This window comes from Anastrepha obliqua, chromosome 3 (assembly GCF_027943255.1).
Source record: "Anastrepha obliqua isolate idAnaObli1 chromosome 3, idAnaObli1_1.0, whole genome shotgun sequence".
Taxonomy (NCBI): Eukaryota; Metazoa; Arthropoda; class Insecta; order Diptera; family Tephritidae; genus Anastrepha; species Anastrepha obliqua.
In genome coordinates this window covers 33,240,213-33,260,769 of record NC_072894.1, presented here as the reverse complement: position 1 = coordinate 33,260,769, position 20,557 = coordinate 33,240,213, and the positions used below count along the sequence as shown (strand labels likewise).

At 36.6% G+C, this 20,557-nt stretch overlaps 2 protein-coding genes across 10 annotated transcripts in view; both read left to right on the top strand.

The window, feature by feature from the left end:
- LOC129241058 (leucine-rich repeat protein SHOC-2) overlaps window positions 1-5,593 on the top strand; it is a 66,784-nt gene extending 61,191 nt beyond the window's left edge. The window contains exons 4-5 of the mRNA XM_054877205.1: window positions 3,029-3,227; window positions 3,298-5,593. Of these exons, the coding sequence (XP_054733180.1) occupies window positions 3,029-3,227; window positions 3,298-4,289 (1,191 nt within the window). The 3' untranslated portion in view covers window positions 4,290-5,593. The remainder of the gene's footprint in view (window positions 1-3,028; window positions 3,228-3,297) is intronic.
- Window positions 5,594-15,995: 10,402 nt separating this feature from the next.
- LOC129242557 (epsin-1) overlaps window positions 15,996-20,557 on the top strand; it is a 41,237-nt gene continuing 36,675 nt past the window's right edge. For 4 of the 9 annotated variants that reach the window (XR_008582188.1, XM_054879259.1, XM_054879254.1 and 1 more), the window contains exon 1: window positions 16,208-17,141. The gene's annotated coding sequence lies outside the window, so the exon portion shown is untranslated. Of the gene's footprint in view, window positions 16,184-16,207; window positions 17,142-20,557 lie in introns of those variants that run through there. The other 5 variants (XM_054879260.1, XM_054879257.1, XM_054879256.1 and 2 more) reach the window with 4 other exon arrangements.

The following is a 20,557-nucleotide window of genomic DNA, read 5'->3' as shown; positions in this document are numbered from 1 at the left end:
TTCGATCTGTCGCCCGGTATCGTGTGAATAATCTTAGTAATGTTGACTTTCAACGCCTCGATCGAAGCTGATTTAGCCACGAAGCATTTAGACTTTATATACCACCACAAATAAAAGTCGAAAGGTGTGATATCACACGATCTTGGTGACCAATACACTAGTCCTTGCTCACCGAAACGACGACGCGGTAAATCCATTATTTCACAGGCTGTGGGCTATATGTTGCTGGCGTCTTGCTGGAACCAAATGTTGTGGAGACCACGGGCTTCAATTTCAGGCATCAGAAAGTATTGTGGCGCGTTAGCGTTCGCCATTCACTGTTACATTGGCGCCAGCCTTGTCTTTGAAAAAATATAGGCCGATGCTTCCTCCAGCTCATAGGCCGCTCCAAACAATTGTTTTCAACGGATGTTAAGGCTGTTCTTAAATGGCTGAAATACTGAAAAAATATGTATTTAGTTTAACAGTAGTCACGCGTGATCTGTCAAAAAACACCCTATTGGAAAAATTACCTTCAATCTGATCACCATTTATGAGTATATATCCATATGTACATATTTAGAAAAGTACACTGAGGTAGAAAAAATTTGGATTATGGGTCAAAATAAAAACAAAAAATTCGTCTGCCATATTCAGAAAGCAGAATTGCTAGTTGGTTTAGATTCAATAACTTAATAGCTTGACCGTGAACTTATAAATAGAGGCTTCTAATGAGTTTTAGCACTTCCTCAGTCTTGTTATTCCGTATCACCAATAGATTCAAAGTCACATACCTAGGTGTGCTAGTCTTCATCTTGCGAGAGCTACAGCTCCACAGAGGATATGCTCGACCGTTTCATTGTCCAGTTTGCAAAAGCGGCAGACGCTTGTTCTTACTAATTCTAGTTTCCTAAAACGATAACGATCCGTATAGTATCTAGTAAGGATTCGTAAACCTACAAACCTCTTCCTTTATGCGGGCTTTGATAATGTAGCGCGTAATTTTGCTAGGAAGACAGCCTGTTCTTTGCTGTCATGACCTTTATGGTATGGTATCCAGGCGATGTTCCTTGTTCTCAGGACATTGAGGATAGAGAAGTATTTCTCAGCAAGATTAGATGTTATTATGTGAGAATGCAGTACAAATACGGCTCAGAGAGCCAGACTAAAGTCGAAGCTGTGCATCTTCGAATACATTCTCTGTGACTTTCTAAGCCATTGATCTCCGCTTGAATGTATGAAAATATGCTCCAGAAGAGCATCAAATATGTTAATAAACCTGGATAAAGAGGACTTCCGAACGATATAGAACAAGACCACAGCCTTTGTTATCATTTTATGAAATGATTGTAGAATTAGTAGAAAAAAACGTCTGCCATTTTTGGGAACTGAATGATGAAAATCCAGAGCACTTTCTCTACGAATGTGCAGCTCCCGCGAAGACTCATTCGTACGCCTAGGTTGTACGACTCCATTAGCGATATGCAACAAACCTGATGAGCTACTCAGATTCATCAGAAGCTTCCAATTTTAGGCTTCAGGCACAAAGGGCTACAACAGAGGTCGCAGTACGTTTTACCATAAACAATTTTTAAACGATTAAAAAAAAGAAGTTTTTTCTAAAAGCGGTCGCCCCTCGGCAGGCAATGGTAAACCTCCGAACCGTTTGGGGTCGGCTTAAAACTGTAGGCCCGTCCATTTGTAAAACAACATCAAGACGCACGTCACAAATAGGAAGAGCTCGGCCAAACACCTAAAAGAAGTGTACGCGCCAATTATTTATTTATTTATTTTAGTATTTTTCTATGTTCAAAATTCCTATCGAAGTAGTTTCCAAAATTGCTACGGAAATTTTTAACTCAGTTGGAGAATTTTCGTGAATTTTTGTGAAGATCAGTTAATTTCGCATGCCTCAATTTCATTCAGAACTTTTTGGGTATGGGAATAAGTTTCCACCCTTTCTTAGCCAAAGTTACGAATTATTTAAACAATCAAGCAATACCTGATATTATGTGAAGTAGGTGCCATCGGAAGTTACAACTTAACTCCATCTTTCGGGAAGCATACGGATTCCTCTGACGAAAGATTCGAGTTCTTTTGACTTCATCCATTCATTGAGCCAGACTGCGACGCTCTCGTAAGAAGTGAACCGCTCTCCAATAAGGGCTGACTGCATTGATCGGAACAGATGTTAATTGCAAGAATTCCCAATTTAGTTCCTGTAAATATTTCTGGACTGATTTAGCAACGTGTGGCCTGGCGTTGTTATGCAGCAAAATCAGTTTGTCATGTCTAACGTCGCATTCGCTCGATTAAAACGCATTAGCTGCAGTTGGTAACGATCGCCAGTGATGGTTTCAGATGGTTTAAAGAGTTCATAATAGAAGACACCCTTCTAATCACACCAGAGGCATAACATAACCTTTGAAGCATAAATTTTTTTTTTTCATTTTCGATGTATCTGGCTCACCTGGCAGGCTCCAACATTTTCGACGCTTAGATCCATTTTTCACCGTCAGTGACGATGCGATGCTTAAAACCTTTTATTTTCTGCCGTTCAAGAAACATCTCAGTCGTCACCAAACGTCTCTCGATAAACTTCTATTTCAATTGATGGGACACGCAGTTACTTGCTGAACCATTCCCATCGCGTGCGGTGAACGTTTGCACTATGGTCTGAAATTCAAATTTTTTGACATAAATTAGAAGGAGTGGTACTAGGCCATTGACACATGTACACCTTCAAGTCACCAGCATATTACTAGAGCGAACAGAAAAATAGTATCAACTGCCTCTTTTGCGAGGGCGGAAACTTATTCCCATACCCAATATTTTAAAAAGTATGAGTTTGCAACTGACCGTAGTTCCTATAAAATGTGAGTTTGTATCCCTTTGCCCTGACAGGGCTCCTACCTAAAAGTTCTGAAAGGCAGTCTATCGCATAAGCGTAAGCCTTTGCAGTAAACCAGATCTCCGTAAAAAAGTGATTTAAAAATTAAATATTGATTAATCAGTATCAATAATCGATACTTTTTACTTTATTTTACAGACATTCCTTCCGAATCTGAAGATCTTAAAGGCAGCTTACAACAATATAACAAGATTGGAAAAGGATTTCCATGGTTTGCCCGTACTGTGTCAAGCCAACCTCACCAGCAACCAAATATCATCGATTTCTTCCGAATTAGTTTCACAAACGAGGTGCATGAATCACAATGTTCCTGGCAAATTGGAATTGTATTTAGATGGTGAGTTTCTGCAGCATCTCCCCTCACGTTCTCGATAGTTAATAATCTTCACTTGCATATATTCTTGCAGACAATCCAATACTCTGTGACAATCGCCTTAACGAAATATGCCCCATCATGCTGAAACAGGAGACGCGCATACGTGGCAAATCGCTGTGCTTCGAAAGTGACCAGGAAGTTTGCACGGTTTTGCCGATGCTGTTTGTCAACAATTATCCACTGATTATACCAACACAATTGAGTCAACAAGTATTGGCCAACGCAAAGCCGGTCGTCATAGTGCCACTACTAAATCAACCATTGAATAGTGCAGATGACGTGTTGCCACCTTTAATAAAACCACTCCTCCTTGCACCTTTACCAGCAATCTCTGCAACAACAACAACCTCAACAACGACGACTTCCACAACAACAACAACTACTACAGCCGAACCAATTACCAACGACAAATTAGAAACTTTAGAAGCTCCAACAAAGCTCCCGGCATCCACTTTGGAAACGAATGAAACGGGTGACGCTGAGCATTTCTATGGTGTTGGTAGTGAAAATGTGGATGAAGAATATGCAATAGCAACAACTACTATAACATTGGCACCCAACACAACCAAAGAGCCGGCGAATTCGATAGATTTAAATAATAATACAATGGAATCGGAATTTGCTGGCAAAGGTGATGTTCCAGTTGGGGATGAAAATATACCAACAGCTGTAGCGGTTGGTGTGGAAGAAAAACCACCAGACGCGAAAATCATAACGGAATTGACTAAAATTATAGCTGCACCAGCTATGGTGGTGGCTCCAGCTGTCAAAGATGTTGCAGAGGTTGCTGAAATACCTTTACCAGAGACAGCTTCAATGCCGCCACCAACTGAATATGTAACTGTAGAATATATTCCAAATTTGGATGAATTCCTACCGGGAAATCGTCCGTCGCCGAACGTACTCGAAGAAGACTCGAATTCGAATTCGGTGCATGTCGAATTCCCATCGGTGGTATTGACCGAACTCGATAATGCACCGCAAAGTCTACTAACACCAGATGAGCCACCCGAAAATCCTTAAATTTAACAACAACAAATACCTATACATTAACACATCAACATTATTAAAACTTAAGATTTCCCAACTGTGCTGTCGTCTGTCTACACCCACTTCAGGTTAATTATAAATTAATTTAATTTTGATTGTCGTACATATTTAGTTTTAGTAATTATAGTTGAAATTAATATTATTGCAAAACAGTTTGTTTCACATTCAAATCCATATCACACACACACACATACACACACACCCAGCACACGCAAGTATATAAAACTTAAACATCTCTAGTTCGGCTTGAGAAGTGGCATCCTCTTTCTGGCAGAGGTTAGTCCATTTGCTATGTCCTTTCGACAATGAGATGCCATTGCAAGTCGCGTACTCTCGGGTGCTGCAGACTCTAGGCTCTGAGAATAGGCAAATAGGCGTACCTCGAAAGGTCTATCATTGAGTAGGGTCCTTTAGGTGTTGAGAATTGCGATGTTAATAAGGAAAGGCTTCACAATTATAACATTGCAAAGGTAGCTCGTGAATTAAGGATACGTAAAAGACAGTTCAATTTTTTATAATTCGTTTTGCCAAAAATTTCATCTAAGTTGTACCACTGTACAATGCATTTAAGGTGCAATGACGCATTGAAGGCTTTATTTGCACCGTGCGTACGCAGATTCCTCGTTTGAGTCTGTGAAAATAACTTAATTAGTGTTTTATATAAGGGTTCCTTGCAATGTCTTACAATCTTCATTCTTTTTTTGGACAATTCCTCCTCGGTTTCATTGGTGCAATGCGGCGTGCGTTGTCGATCCACAGCGTGGCAGTCACAGCCTATTGTGCAGTTAATACTCGACCCAAAACCTTCTGCTTGATTTAGATATTATTCTTTCTGAAACACGGCTATGCTATTGCGCTCTTCGCATCCACAACGCCTCCCAAGCTCTGTTTTCGCTGTCTAATTACTATTATTTTTCTTTATTTTAGTATAATAATGGCACTGGAAGAACCAAAAACTTTCCACTGTCGAACATTGTGAGAGGTCTTGAATCGTCCATTTCATTCAAATTCAATGTTAAGGGGGTATTCTGCTCTAGAAGCCTTAATTTTAGGCATTTTTAAAACTAAGATAAAAAAAATTAAAAAGATTTTTACTATCAATTTTTTATGGTTTTTATTAATATTGGAAAAGTATAAAAAAATAATAAAAACACAAAAAAAAAAAATTGGAATTACAGGCCGGCATAGTGGGGGCTACATAAAAAACGGTGCTCCATGGTTGACAAGATTCCAACCCTTGTAGTGATCTAAAACAAACAAATTAAAAAAATTCTTCATTAGTTAGGATGGCGCTATCGGATTACGCCAAGTCAAAGAAAAAAATTCACCAAATGAAAAAAACAAAATTTTGTACCCTCTTTTTTTACCTTTTCAAATTTTTTAAAAATACTTCAAACTTAAATTTTTCAAAATCCAAGGCAGGCGCGATAGACAGATGTATAATAAAAAATTCTTATCAAACTTCAAAGCGATCGGTCAAGTAGAACTTGAGATATCATGATGAACATCTCAAAAAAAGTAGTTTTGAAAAAATCGCGTTTGAAGTTTGAGCAACTATTCCAATAGAATAACTTAGATCATAATATTTACTACTCACTCTGGATTAATCGGCGATATATTTCCAGGTATATATTATAGAAGTATAAAGTATAGAATAAATAAAGGTTGGGTGGGATACAAACGATTTTCTGGAAAGAACGAGTCCTCAAGTCGTCCGGTAACATCTGCCGTTCATTGTGCCATTCGCTCCACTCGGCCGGCTCAGACGCCACGTCACAAAATCCGCTGTATCTCCGAAAATAATTCGAATTTTGAAAAATCCATTGAAGCGCATATTTTTTAAGGTCTAAACTTTGAAAATATGCAAAAAAAATCGATTTTTTCCAAATTTCTAAACCAGAATACCCCCTTAAATTGATGCGTTTCTAAATTCTTTGAAATCGAATTTTACGGTGTAGTTAATACGCCACGCACTAAGCACAATAAATAATATTAGATTTAAGTTAATTATACTTATATTAAATGTTATGTTTTTTCACTTGTGTTAGCGTTTTTCACGTCCCCACTCTTTTGAATGACACATTTTTGTTAGTGTAATTTTGGCAACTGCTGCTCGTTATAAATTTTCGTATGTTTTTTTTTCTAGAAGTAAAAGTTTTGACGCGCCAATTCAACGGTGATGCAGTTCGTATTTTTGCTCGGCGTTAATTCGGGCCTTACACTTTTTCTAGACTTTAGCGCTTCATAGTGGGAAAAAGTGGTAGGAGTAATGAATACCTTGCCACTGGCCGAACTACAGGGAAATAAGTCCATGCACACTTTCACACATACACATACCCAGCAATCCAAACCATTTTTATTGTTAAAAATATTTCAAGTTTTAAGTTATTTTATTATAATTTTTTTTTTTATTCTAAGTTACTGTTTCACTTGATGTAGAGTTTAAATATGGAAAGAAATAAAAAAGGGACGTCAAATGTTCCCAAATAAGAAATAGCGAATTAAAGCGAAGTGTAACGCAAATGTTGGTTTATTGTGACTAAAAATTAAATAAGTTTATATTTTGTGATTATACCGAAATTTACTCACGCACACATACATACGTATTTAGTGAGGTTTTATGTATGTGCAGCATGAATATATGTATGTATATATACAAGTAAATGTATGAAATCTGCAGCTGGTTGTTTGTGCATTTGATCTTTTATGAATTGGTTGATCAGCAATAAATCCGAAGAGCTAACCATTAATTATTAGCCAATATTAGTATGCATTCATCATTGTGGTAATATTTGCACAGCCATCGAATACAACTTGTAATTTGGCAGAGTTGAAATATCCTCTAAAAGATTACTAACGAGTCACTTAAACGTAATGACTCTTCAGAATAAATATTTTCGATTGCATAGACACGTACATACGCCCACACATATCTACGGATGTAAGGCATAACAAAGGCCAAAGCGAAATTTTGTGAATTCGTAAACTTTTTGGAACTTAATATCGATATATTTTGGAGTTATGTATGTATGTACGAGTATATCAAGTAGGGTTAGATGATTTTGTTAAAATCCCTTTAGGGTGACGCCAGCTGCTATTTGATACTAAGTTATCATAATTCGGCTTTCAGTGCTTTAGCTGTACCTTGCAAGCACAAGTATTGTATATGAGTTTTAAAAATAAATTTAGAAAAATAAACAACAAAAAAATTATGGTTCAGAATATTTTATACTCACTTGAATCATAGCAAGGCGCATTCATTAGAGGTGGTGGCACTAGACCAACAACAATGTTTTGTACTTTGGATTGTCAAAGCCAAGTAATGGCAAAGTAGAAAACAGAGAATGAATTCTCCTTGTTTCATACTGGGCTGACAGCGCAATAGACATGTCCAAAGAAACGCAAATCAAATCAGCTGATTTACCGATAACACCTTTAGTAGATTCACCTCGGAAACATAGGTTAATAACACAAAGTGTGCCAGCCAGTTTGATCTACGAACATATGAATTTTCCTCATTTTCATTTTTGCAAATACATATTTTTTGAAAAAAATCAGGCAGAAACAAGACAACATGAAAATCAAAAATATATTCAAGGTGGTATCCAAGGAAAATGGAATACTATGAGGCGTCACCTTCCGAAAAGAGTTACTTTATTTTGACAAGTCTGTCGTCAGATCCCTTACCAATACAAAACCAAGGTGAATTGAGTACTGAAGGTGGCGTCATTATAAAACAGTTACTTTACTCTGACGTCAGCTGCCTTCGCAATAAAAAACAAACAAACAAAGGTAGGAGAAATTACATGTTTGTGAAAATTCAGTGATTGGCTTGGTAATATTGTGATTTTTGAGATTAAAACTAAACAAACTAATGCAAACGAAGTGCCGTGCGTTAAATTGTTAAAGCACAAATGAATTTAAAGCTTCCAAATGCGGGTTTTACGTTTTTATGCGGAAGACGCCGTGGCAAGGAAGTATGTGAGTATGTGAGTATGTGTGTTCGAATTTGTTTGGTAGTTTCTATTGCTTTCGCCTCCTTTTCCTCTTCACAAACAATTGAACCCCCTTCCTTTTGTTTGTTCATTGATGGACTCTTACGGCACGGCGAATTTGGAAGGCGTAATCTCTTTCTCTATTATTCTTAGTTGACAGAAGCATGGACACGGGTACGTAAATAAGCAGAATTGTCGATTTTGGAGTGAAGATCAGCCAGAAGAATTGCAAGAGCTACACAGTTTGGTGCGGTTTATGGGCTGGAGGTATCATTGGACCGTACTTCTTCAAAGATGCTGCGAATCGTAACGTAACTGTGAACAGTGAGCGCTACCGTGAAATGATATCCAACTTTTTTTTGGCCAAAATGCAAGTGCTTTACTTGCAAGACGGTGCCACACCGCGTAACAATGGATTTGTTGAGAGGCGAGTTCGGTGAACATTTTATTTCACGTTCCGGACCTGTCAATTGGCCACCAATATCGTGCGATATAACGCCTTTAGATTATTTTTTGTGGGGCTATGTTAAAGCTCATGTCTATTCAGACAAGCCTGCTTCAATTATCGCATTGGAAGACAACATTAAAGCATTTATATGTGAGATACCGGTCGAAACATTGGAAAGAGTATGCCAAAATTGGACTAAGCGGATGGACCATTTGAAGCGCAGTCGCAGTCAACATTTGCATGAAATAATCTTCAAACATTAAATTATATGGACTGTACTATCAATTTAGATAAAAATTGCATGCATTTTTCTGAATTTTACGTGTGCTTTTTTTTGAAAAACTTTCCTATAGCTCTTAAAAAATCACCCTTTATATGAAAAGCGATCATTTGAACAAAACCAAACCGATTTATTTTTATTTTGAATTAAACTTTACAAATCTGTATATTGATTGAAGCTGTTTGCCACTTACAACGTTAGCCATTTTCAGTTTTCGATTCCCCCTTCAAAGGAAACCATTTATTACCTTCATACCGACATGGCAATACGCATGCGTACACAAATTTGACTCTTCGAATAAACGCGACGAAATCGTAAATATATACACAAAAAAAACGTTACGTTAAGCGTACGAGTAAAATAAAATATATAAATAAATTGATTCTATTATATACTTACTTATATACTATATACTTAAAATATATTTATGTGGTAGTGGGATTAATTGGGATAGGATGAAAAGTGCAGTAATGTATAGAAATATTGATTTATTATGACAACCTGCAACTTGCGTAAATAAATTCGAAACAAAAAAATTATATATTATTATTTGATAGGCAGATTAACTAAAAATGTATTTTAAATAAAGTTATAAAACAAAATACTTTCTGCGTTAAGCTGGATATTCTTTAAACAGGTTTTTATATGGAAAAGAAGAGCGTCGGGTATGGCTATTATATAGCGAGACTAGTGTTGCAAAACATTTGACTTTGGGTTCACCACTTCTCTCGCGAATTTTTCATTATTCGAAACGATGAATGAAGTTTGCTTCTGTCACAGCTTTAATAGACTAAAATCTTGTTGTTTTGAATGCAGATTTCGCTATGGGAAGCAGGCAAGGCGAATTGAATACTTGGGAAACAGATATAATTAACATGGCGTAAGAGATCCGACGAATAAGGCTGATAGTCAGTGAAATGCTGATTGAACCGTAGCATTGCCTTGGTGAGAATCTATGGCTTGTTGACTTATTCATCTACAATTAAGGTATTTTTTGTTTGTTTTTCATTGACGAAGTTCAACATGAACGTTCAGGTAAACCTCCAAAAATAAATGCTCTAACCAAGGCTCTGCCTGAACCGGTTTGTTTACAGAAGCGGTATTGTCAAAAATCTTTCTTTTCTGTTCATCTCTCAGTTACATGTCACATTGAGTGCAATCTGTTAAATTATAGGTGCGTAACAAAAATGATGGAATACAATATTGCGTCCATCAAAGGGGCGTGACGTTAAACTGGTGCACTTGCTTGTGAGAAATGTGAAAATACGTATGAAGAAGAAGAATTTATACAAGCAATCTATATACATATATAAAAAGAAGTTACATTTCCTTGGTAATCTTATAACTCAAGAACGGGCTCACCTATCCAAACCAAGTTTTTAGGCTTTGTTTGGACTATTCAGTAGATGGTTTGTGTTTTGAAATTTTAAGAATCGGATACCAGGGTCTCGAGAAATAGGCCTAAACGTGAACCCGGGTAACCCTAGGATGTGTTTGTACAATATGGGTAGCAAATGGGAGCTGTTGATGATTGCTATAGTATAGAGTATTTTTAATGCCCCTCCGTAACTAGGGTCTCGAGATATAGACCAAAACGTGGACCTGGATAACCCTAGGATGTGTTTGACCCACATGAGTATCCATTTCGGCAAAAATGTAAAGCACTTATGGATTTAATTGTGAAATTATATGTATTTGGGGAGGTGCGTTGCCATATGTACTCCATCGAATGGCAGAAAAGGGGATTGCCGCACGCACATATACTAATTTGTCTGGTACATAAAATAACTCCGGATCAAATCGATAGCCTTATATCAGCTGAAATTCCTAACCACACTGCTGATCCTGAGTTATTTCAAGTTGTCGTTAAAAACATGATACGTGGAACTAAATGTGAATTCACCATGTAATATATGATTGATGAATGGTTCGCTATATTAGTAGCAATGAAGCTGTCTGGAGGATTATGTCGTTTCCAATGCACGAAAGACATCCTGCGGTTGTTCACTTGGCTGTGCATCTTGAGAATGGCCAACGTGTTTATTTTTATAGCAAATTTGTTGGAAAGAGCAGCGCAACCCCCAGCAACTACGTTAACAGGTTTTTTCAAATTATGCGAAACTGATACATTTGCGATAACTTTGTTATATTCTGAAGTGCCTCAGTATTACACATGGAACGTGTCTTCGAAAAAATTTCAAAGACGTAAACAAGGAACAGCAGTTCATGGACATCCTGGCATTTTCCAAACAGATGCAATTGGCAGAATATATACACTACATCCAAACAATGTTGAGTGTTTTTATTTGAGATTGTTATTAGTTAACGTGAATGGCCCAAAATCATTTCAAGAATTGAGAACAGTCAACGGTCATTTGTGTGAAACATACCGTGAAGCATGCCAACTTTTGCATTTGTTGGAGGATGATGCACATTGGGATTCAACACTTCATGATGCATCTATTTCGGCTCATCCTCAATAAATACGAATGCTGTTTGCCGTTATATTATCAACATGTATGCCATCAAATCCACTTGAATTATGAAACAAATATAAACATAATATTGCAGAAGATATTTTAATTCGTATGCGTCATCATGCAAGAAATCCTGATTTGTTGATAACTTTGGAAATGTACAACGAAGCTTTGATAATAATTGAAGATATATGTCTACGGATTGCAAATAAAACATTAGTACAATTGGGTATGACCGCACCAAATCGTGACATGCATGATCTGTTTGATCGTGAATTGCAACATGAGCAGGAATTCAATTCTAATGATTTGCGTTTATTTGTACAATCGAATATAACCAAAACGAATATTCAGCAAAAACATGTATGCAAGCCATTTCCAATAATGCAGGTGGGTTATATTTCTTGGATGCACCTGGTGGTACAGGCAAAACGTTCGTTATATCACTGATTTTAGCCACTATTCGATCGGAACAGAAAATTGCATTGGCACTTTTGCATCTTCGGGAATTGCTGCTACATTATAAGAAGATGGTCGGACAGCACACTCTGCATTAAAATTGGCATTGAATGTACAGGTGATTGAAACTCCAATTTGCAATATTTCAAGAAATTCTGCTATGGCAAAAGTTCTGCGATTAACGTCAATTATTTTATGGGATGAGTGTACAATGGCGAATAAAAAATTACCAGAAGCATTTAATCGAACAATGCAAGATTTACGTGGTAACCAACAGCTTTTTGGTGGTGCTTTGATATTACTGTCAGGGGATTTTCGACAAACATTGCCTGTCATTCCTCGGTCAACTCCTGCTGATGAAATAAATGCCTGTTTGAAGTCATCAGTTCTGTGGAGATATGTACAAAAATTGACACTGAACATTAATATGCGTATTCACCTACAAAATGATCCAGCTGCCCATGAGTTTTCAAAACAATTGTTACAAATTGGTAATGGCAAAATACAAATCGACAGAACCAACGGATTGATTACTGTACCGAACCATTTTTGTACAATTACGAAATCGATAGATGAATTGATTGAATGTGTTTTTCCAAATATTCTTCAGAATTACCGAAATCATGATTGGTTGAGAGAACGCGCCATTTTAGCACCGAAGAACATTCATATCAATGCCATTAATTTTCAAATTCAAGCAAAACTACTAGGTGTAGTCACGACATACATATAAATCAATTGACAGTGCTATGAATCAAGATGAGGAATGAATTATCCAACTGAATTTTTAAATTCATTAGAACCGGCTGGTATGCCACCGCATTGCTTGAATCTGAAAGTGGGTTCTTTGATTATATTATTGCGAAATATTAATTCACCAAAACTGTGTAATGGCACCAGATTGGCAGTGAAAAATTTATTGTCAAATTTGATTGAAGCTACGATCTTAGCTGGTAAATCAAAAGGAGAAGTTTGGTTAATACCGCGTATCCCTATGATTCCAACTGAGATGCCATTGAATTCAAACGATTACAATATCCTGTGCGTTTATCATTTGTGATGTCCATCAACAAAGCTCAAGGGCAAACACTTAACGTTTGTGGTGTGAATTTGGAGGAATCATGTTTTTCACATGACCAACTTTATGTTGCCTGTTCCAGAGTCGGGACCCCCAGCCGTTTGTTTATTCATGCTCAAAATGGAAAAACAAAAAATATTGTTTATTAAAATGTTTTGGATTAATTTTTAAAATAGCTAGCAAATAATTAAATATATATATTTTTTATAAATGAGTTTGATTTAATATTTCACTTTATACGTAGCGAAGTACGTACCGGGCCGCTAGTATACATATAAAAAATGATTGCGTCTTCCGAATTCGCTCTATCGTAAGAAACCATGTATAAACAAACAAAAGGAGGGGAAATTACTTGTATGTGAAGAAGAAGAGTAGGCGAAAGTAGGACTTGGTCCAAGGCGAATTTATTACAGATGACAGCAAACACATATAAGTAAAACCCTACATGTATTTGTTGTTGCGTTTGGTGCAAGCATCACGTCAAAATCAGCAAGCAAATGTAAACATACGAATGTAAACATACCAATACATTCAAACAAAGCATATCATTTTGACGTAAGCCATACCTACGGCGAAAAATTCAGCTGGGTGAATGCTGTCACCTTATTAAATCCACCTTGACTTGGTCGCCACCGAAGGTATTCAATTCGCTTTGGATTCTGTCAAATTAACCGAGAGCGGTACAGTGGGATCAGAACGGCCTCACCTTTTTCTGCTCGTGCATGCATAGAAGAATATTTTTAAATTTTTGTATTCTGCTAATTTAGCTTTGCTGTAGCTAAGGAAACTGGCCAAGTATATTTCTTCACCACAATGTTACTAACGTTTTGAAGATGTTGTTTCCATGACTCACGCTATCACTTAGCGGAAAGTTTTGCGAGGCGAAGAAAAAGAAGAGCTGCAAGCGACGTGTGTGACAAGTGACGTCAGTCCTTCAGTTAATTCTGTCAAATTCGCGCAGAGCCGAATAACGGTTTGTTAAAGAGCACACCTCTAAAAATCTTTTCACCATGACTCGCTGAAAAACGTCATCGCTCTACTATTCAGTAACATAAATTGTGCAAAAGGAGTAGAACATATTGAGTGATTGTCGAGATATAAGGTTAACAATTTGGATTTTAATTGTGCAAGAATTTCTTTAATTTTTTTGAAGTGAAACTTCTTAGGCGTTGATGGACGAGCGAGAATGGAGAGTAATATTTCAACGTTTTGGACATTTTCGTTTCGCCAGAGAGAAAAATATATAACGTAGAGGAATGGGAGAGAGGGAGCTATACCTTATATACATATCGTCCCCTTAGTATTAAAATAGCCTATACATTTTTTGATGTTTTGAGAAAATGAATTTCAAACTTTTTGTCGAAAGTAGCTCTCACTCAAATCTCGTTATGTCTGTAAATATTTATTATTTTTTGACTGACGTTTTGACCCACTTTGTGGAACTAGAATTTGACAAAATTTTGACCACATATAAAATCGACGATGGAGAATCCAAAAATTCAATAAAAAAATAATAGCCTATGAGCACATAGGCTATTGTTATACTAAGGGGACGATATATCTTAGATACACTTTAGGCTATTTTTCCTGAGTTTTTCCTAGTGGTTGCTAATTTCAAGTGAGAAATAACACTGCCTACTTTTTGGCGCTTGTTTGTTGGTGCAAACTTGTAGGAAGTATATTTTTGGTGCCTACTTTTTGGCGTTTTTTTTTCCTCAGTCATTATTTTCCTTGTCTATTTGTATTCTCGGCAAATGTTGTAAATTTATTTATATCAAAATTAACTCAAATTCGGAGTTCTGCCGTTAAAAGCAAAAATCAACTACAGAGTTTATATATTTTTATCTGGAAAAGCGTCATAAGCGAATCTTGAAGCAATTCTGAGAGGCGGCGTTAGTGTCGTTTTGTCAGGTGATCGAATTGGCGCGTCAATTATCTAGAAAACTGACCCACCTCAGTATTTTGTATTTTTGAATTGTGTCACTTTTCTCGAAAACCATCGATACGTTCTTTCTCTCTCCCTCTCATTCTCTCTCCGGCCTCTCCCTCTTTCTTTGTCTGCCTTGAAAGTTTCACTTCTGTTATGTGTACTACGCTACACGCACTTTTGTATTTTTTTTTTTAAATGTGGTTAAATAAATATCATTCTAACAGCAAAAAATTGGTTTCTATTGGATTTTTCCCGTAATTTCCTATAAGAAAATATAAAAAACTAGAATAATTTTTGTGGTAAATAAATGTCCATAGTTTTGATTTATTTTTCATGCTCAAATGAAATCTTCGAATTTTTCTTTTAAAATTATACCTAACTTTTTATGGGAAGAAGAATTCGAGGATTAAATTTTCATTTTCAACGCACACATACAGTTGTACTAAAGAAAGTTTTCCAATTATATTTAATTGCTAAACCGAAGTAAATTTAAGGGTTAAAACCTGTTGGTACTATTACTTGGTAGATAGCGCCCTCAGCAAATTCCACTGCGCTGCCAGATTGGAAAGTAATTGAGAGATTACACTTTTACCAAATTGAATAATACGCAAAAAGTAAAAATAATTTAATTTTAATGTGGAATAAAGTGACGCAGTTTTGAACGCTATAGTGGCGTAAATAATGGATCACTTGATCTTTTCATTTTCTGATTATGACGGCATTGATGAATTCCTTGTGGATCATTCTGTAGCTGATTTTGGCAGAAAAGTAAAAGAACGGACCTAATATGTCAGTGCATCCTTTAAATACAACCCTGTGCATGCCTCAGTGAATTTGTGAAGTGCAACGTTTGCGTCAAGTGAAATTAGCTCTTGTTTTTGGTTGTATATTTTTATTGAGACTGCGAAATTTCATTTATTAGAAATTACTGAAATTTTTAATCCTAAATATTATACAAGTATACTTTTAAATCGGTGCAAAAGCTTAGAAATCTTAGTAATTTGGAAACGCAAAAAATTAAGGCAAAACAAAAAAAAAAAAAAAAACAAAATACGAAGTATTGCGATATACGAACTAGTAGCAAAGGTGAACGGCAGCAAAGATAATCATCATCTCTTATGTTCTAAATTTCTATTAGGGAATTGTACAATTTTTTGATAGGTTTTATAATTAATTCTAACCAAACAAATGCTTAAATACGTAAGTGAGTTTGTATAGAAACATAAAGAATTGGCTATTTGCAAATTTAATAAAGAAAACAAGCGAAAGAGAACAATTACCGCTGCAATTCAGCAGCAAAACGAACGGCGAAAGAGCGAAACACCGAAAAGAGAAACTAAAAACGTCATCAGTTGTCATCGTATTGCGCTTTGTGCCATCCTTCCATATCCATTCTTAAATTTCTACTTGTCATAGATGGAAGTCGACCTACTCATTCATTCAGTACTTGTTCGTCTCAAAATTTGAGGCAGTATTATTTTGTTAAAATTCTAAGCGTACCTAGGCAACTATAAAAAAAAATTGGTTATTAATTAGTAGCAAACGAAATTCCGATATATTTCATCTTAAAAAAATATACAGAAAAAAAAGTGAGAAGTGAAAATTGTGAAAAGGTGAATAAGCATTTATGACTACCAGAAAGAAACAAAGTGGTAAAACGGATAACTAGAAGAACTAACAAGCCTGTAATTACTGCTGAAAACTATTGGATGCAATTCACAGCATTATTGAAATTGCAATTATAGAACAAAATCGCCACAAATTGCACACCCACGTAGTCATCGTTGTCGCTTCTGTACTACGGTGCGTGTTACTCCCTGGTCTATTTAGTCTGCGTTGTATATTCCACAACTGCAGCTCCAGAAGTGTCGTAGGAACGAATTCCCCCGTGTCTGGTTTTGCGTTTATCATCAGCAGAATACGCCCAATAAAAACAACATCTTCAAAAACAAACCAAGCAAAACTGTCAGCAGTAATTCGGGCAAGCAGCCAGGTTGCCTATCAGGCGGTGTCTCGTGACATTGTTCAGCTGAACCTGAACTACTAGGGGCAAACAGAGATACGACAACTTTGACAACTACAATTTAGTGTTCACAAAAAATTAAATCGTTAGTGAGACTGCAAGCAAGCTATAGTCTACGCGTTCATTGAGGCTCAGGTGAGCCTAAAGTATCTATTAATACTAATGTTTATGGAAACACCCACACGTAGTACCTGGATGCTTTTATTTCACATTAAAGTAACTGGGTGCTGGTAATTGGGGTACTCAGAAATGTAGTATTGCAATACAAGTGAAGTGTTTTAAAACTTCGGTTGAACCGAATTTATCTTTTTAATTTGAATTTTTTAGTTTTGTATAGTAATTTTTGATTTTACTTTTGTGTGTTTGTTTCATCCCTATGCTATTTTCTATTCTGTGTAATTTAATTTTGAATTCTTTGTTATCCCGCTCGTAAAGCAAAATCCAATTTAATTTGCTTGCTCTTCTATAAAACTACTGCTATTTTCAAATTCCTCTTTTCCATTTGTTCTTGCCATAATTGAGTTTATTAACCATTAATGCGGCAATTTGAAAAGAGCACAGCATAGGTAAAACATCTTAGCAGAATATTGAAATAATGTCGGTATCTAGTAACATCACCATAAATTTCACTACTACTCCTAAGTTTTGTCTTTACCTAACTGAGCTGCTTCAGCGGTGTAATTAGCAATTCAAGCTGCCATGGGCGCTCAAATACGACGTTAGCTGACGCAGTACCTCTCCGCTCATCAAATTCATGCTCATGTTAGTTTATTGCAGTCAGCCGGAAGCTGTTATTTACCTATTCTGCTTCATTTTAGTTTTTCTCTTTACTACATTTTCTCCAAATCGAAATATTTCACTTGTGCACATTGTAAATCTGCGTACGTTGAGAGGAATATAGGGTACAAAATTCTTTAGTTGTGCTATAATTTCTATAATTTTATGATGGATATGCTTACGCGCGTAAATTATATTAATGTTTTTTTTTTTTATTAGCTGCATTTTTTACCCCGTGCTCTGAGTGAGTGCATTCTCTCAGCATTATTATTTTTCTACAAAAGCAACATAAATATGTTAATGTTTAAAAAATATTTATTTAGTAGGTGTTTATCTAGGTTTTCTGTACGCACTGACTACTCAGTGAGTTTTGCCTGGTTTCACAATTGCGCTCGCAGAAACTCTCATACCCATTAAGCTTAACTTCGGCAGTGCGTTTTCTTTCACAACTACTTTAATTATTGCAAAATCACTCGCCACTAAATTGCACCGAAAGTGTTTTGATTATAACAATAAGAAACAGTTATTTCGCAACTTCGTAAGCAATAAACTTGTTGTTGAAAACAATGAAGATCTTTCAACAAATTAATTAACAACAATAACACAAAACGTAATCTAAAAGAGGTTATGTATATGCTTGTGTGCATAAGTGTGGTTTGCCAATTATTTGGACTGAAAACCTATTTCTCCCAATTTATTATATCGCACAATAAAGCAAACAAACTTTTACTTTTTTTGCTGTATTAATTTTATATTTATTACTCTATACAAATGAGTTATTAGTAAGCACCATAATGCTTAAGTGAACTCATTGCCACATATGGGCTATGCGTAGCTTACCTACCTGGTCATTTATCGGCCAATCTGTAGTTGTTGTAACAGCATAAACATTCTCTATGAATTTCTCAGTCCCCCAATTCCTCATGAATGTTTGGGGAATGCTGCTGAAGAGACGGTCTTTGGCCAGATATAGAACTGAGTCGTTCCGGCTACTTAGAACCGACTGTTGGGAGACTCTCATATGTTTGACAGAGTTCTCTTGACCTACATATGTATCTATTTTACCTTTTTTTTAATGAAGCTTGTAGTTTCAGATAATACTTTGTTATACACAAACAATTCAATATGACTACTATACTTTCATAAATTTTTGGGTTTGCGAAAGGAAACCAAAAACCTTACTAAATTCCTTAATTTGTTTTAGTTTTGCTTAATTTTTGCGCTTATCAATTCAGTTGGGCATTTAAGACGAGGTCAGACTACGTTATTCCACGAGTTAAATTTGGCAAAGAGCTTGACGTCATTATAGAGCAAAATAGATGGCAGAAAGATCTAGAATGCAAATGTGATTCATGCAATTTCTTTATAGATGGGTCCAAAATGATGGAAGTAGTAGAAGCGGCGTTCTTTTGTCCGCAATTTGGTCTCCAAAAAGTCGTTCAGACTCCCAAATTACTGAATTAGCTCTGGAATTAACTGCTCTTAATACTCGGACAAACATTTTCATTGATAGCCATGCGGCTATTAAAGCAATTATACATAACTCCTTGTACTAACGCGGAATACATTCAACAATGAAGATCCAAAATGCATGAACTGTGCGGAAATGGGCAGGTCGCTATTTACTGGATACCAGGAGGAAATGAGAGAGATAATGAGCTCGCTAAGACAGATATTTGCTTGCCGAGATTGAGCGCGTCAGACAAATGTATACCTATTACTCTACTTTCTGAAGGAAAGGAACTAAATGAGTAACACAGTCGATATGGGAACACTCAACCTCGTACAAAAGTGCCAAATTATGCTAAGGAATGTCAAAACTGCGAACATTATTTTATCACTCTCTAGAAAAGACTGCAAAATATTGGTTGGAGTACGGACGTGACACTGCCTCAACCCGCACCACGTAGCCAAAGTGCGATTAGTCTAGAGCGATACGTGCAACACATGCAACAAAGCGAATGCTAGGGGTACTTTAGAAAACTTACTTTACCACTGCCCTGTTCTTTGTAGGACTCGACAAATGTGTCTAGGATCAACATATTTTTCATCCTTGAAGGATATTGCTGACAAAAGGCTGAGTGGCTTGTTTAAACTCGCGAAGGCGGGCATTATGAATTATATAAAACTAGCAAACCCGGCCCGCTTCGCTGGGCAAAGACACGGCGGGTTCACGTTTTGGCATATATTTCCAGACTCTAGTCATCAATAGGTATGCAATTTACCCCGTATTAAAGCACTTATCAACAGCTTTCATTTGATACCCATATTGTACATACACAACCAAAGGTTACCCGGGTCCACGTTTTGACCTATATCTCGAGACCCCAGTCTCGGAGCGGCATGAAAAATACTCTGTACTAAAGCATTCACCAACAGCTTCAATTTGATATCCATATTGTGCAAACACATTCTAGGGTCCACGTTTTGGCCTCTATCTCGTGACCCTAGTCACGGAGCGGCATGAATAATACTCTGAACTAAAGCATTCACCAACAGCTTCCATTTGATACCCATATTGTACATACACATCCGAAGGTTACCCGGGTCCACGTTTTGACCTATATCTCGAGCCCTATCCACCAAATGGTATCCAAACTATACGGAAACCATCTTCAATACCTACTTAACAATGTGTGTAAGTTTGGTTTAATTCGGTGCAAAGACACGGCCGGTTAGCGAACACACACAAAAAGTTGACTTTATTTTATATATAAGATGGTATATTCGACTCCAGATACATAGCACTGACAACACAATTTACCCAGGGGATC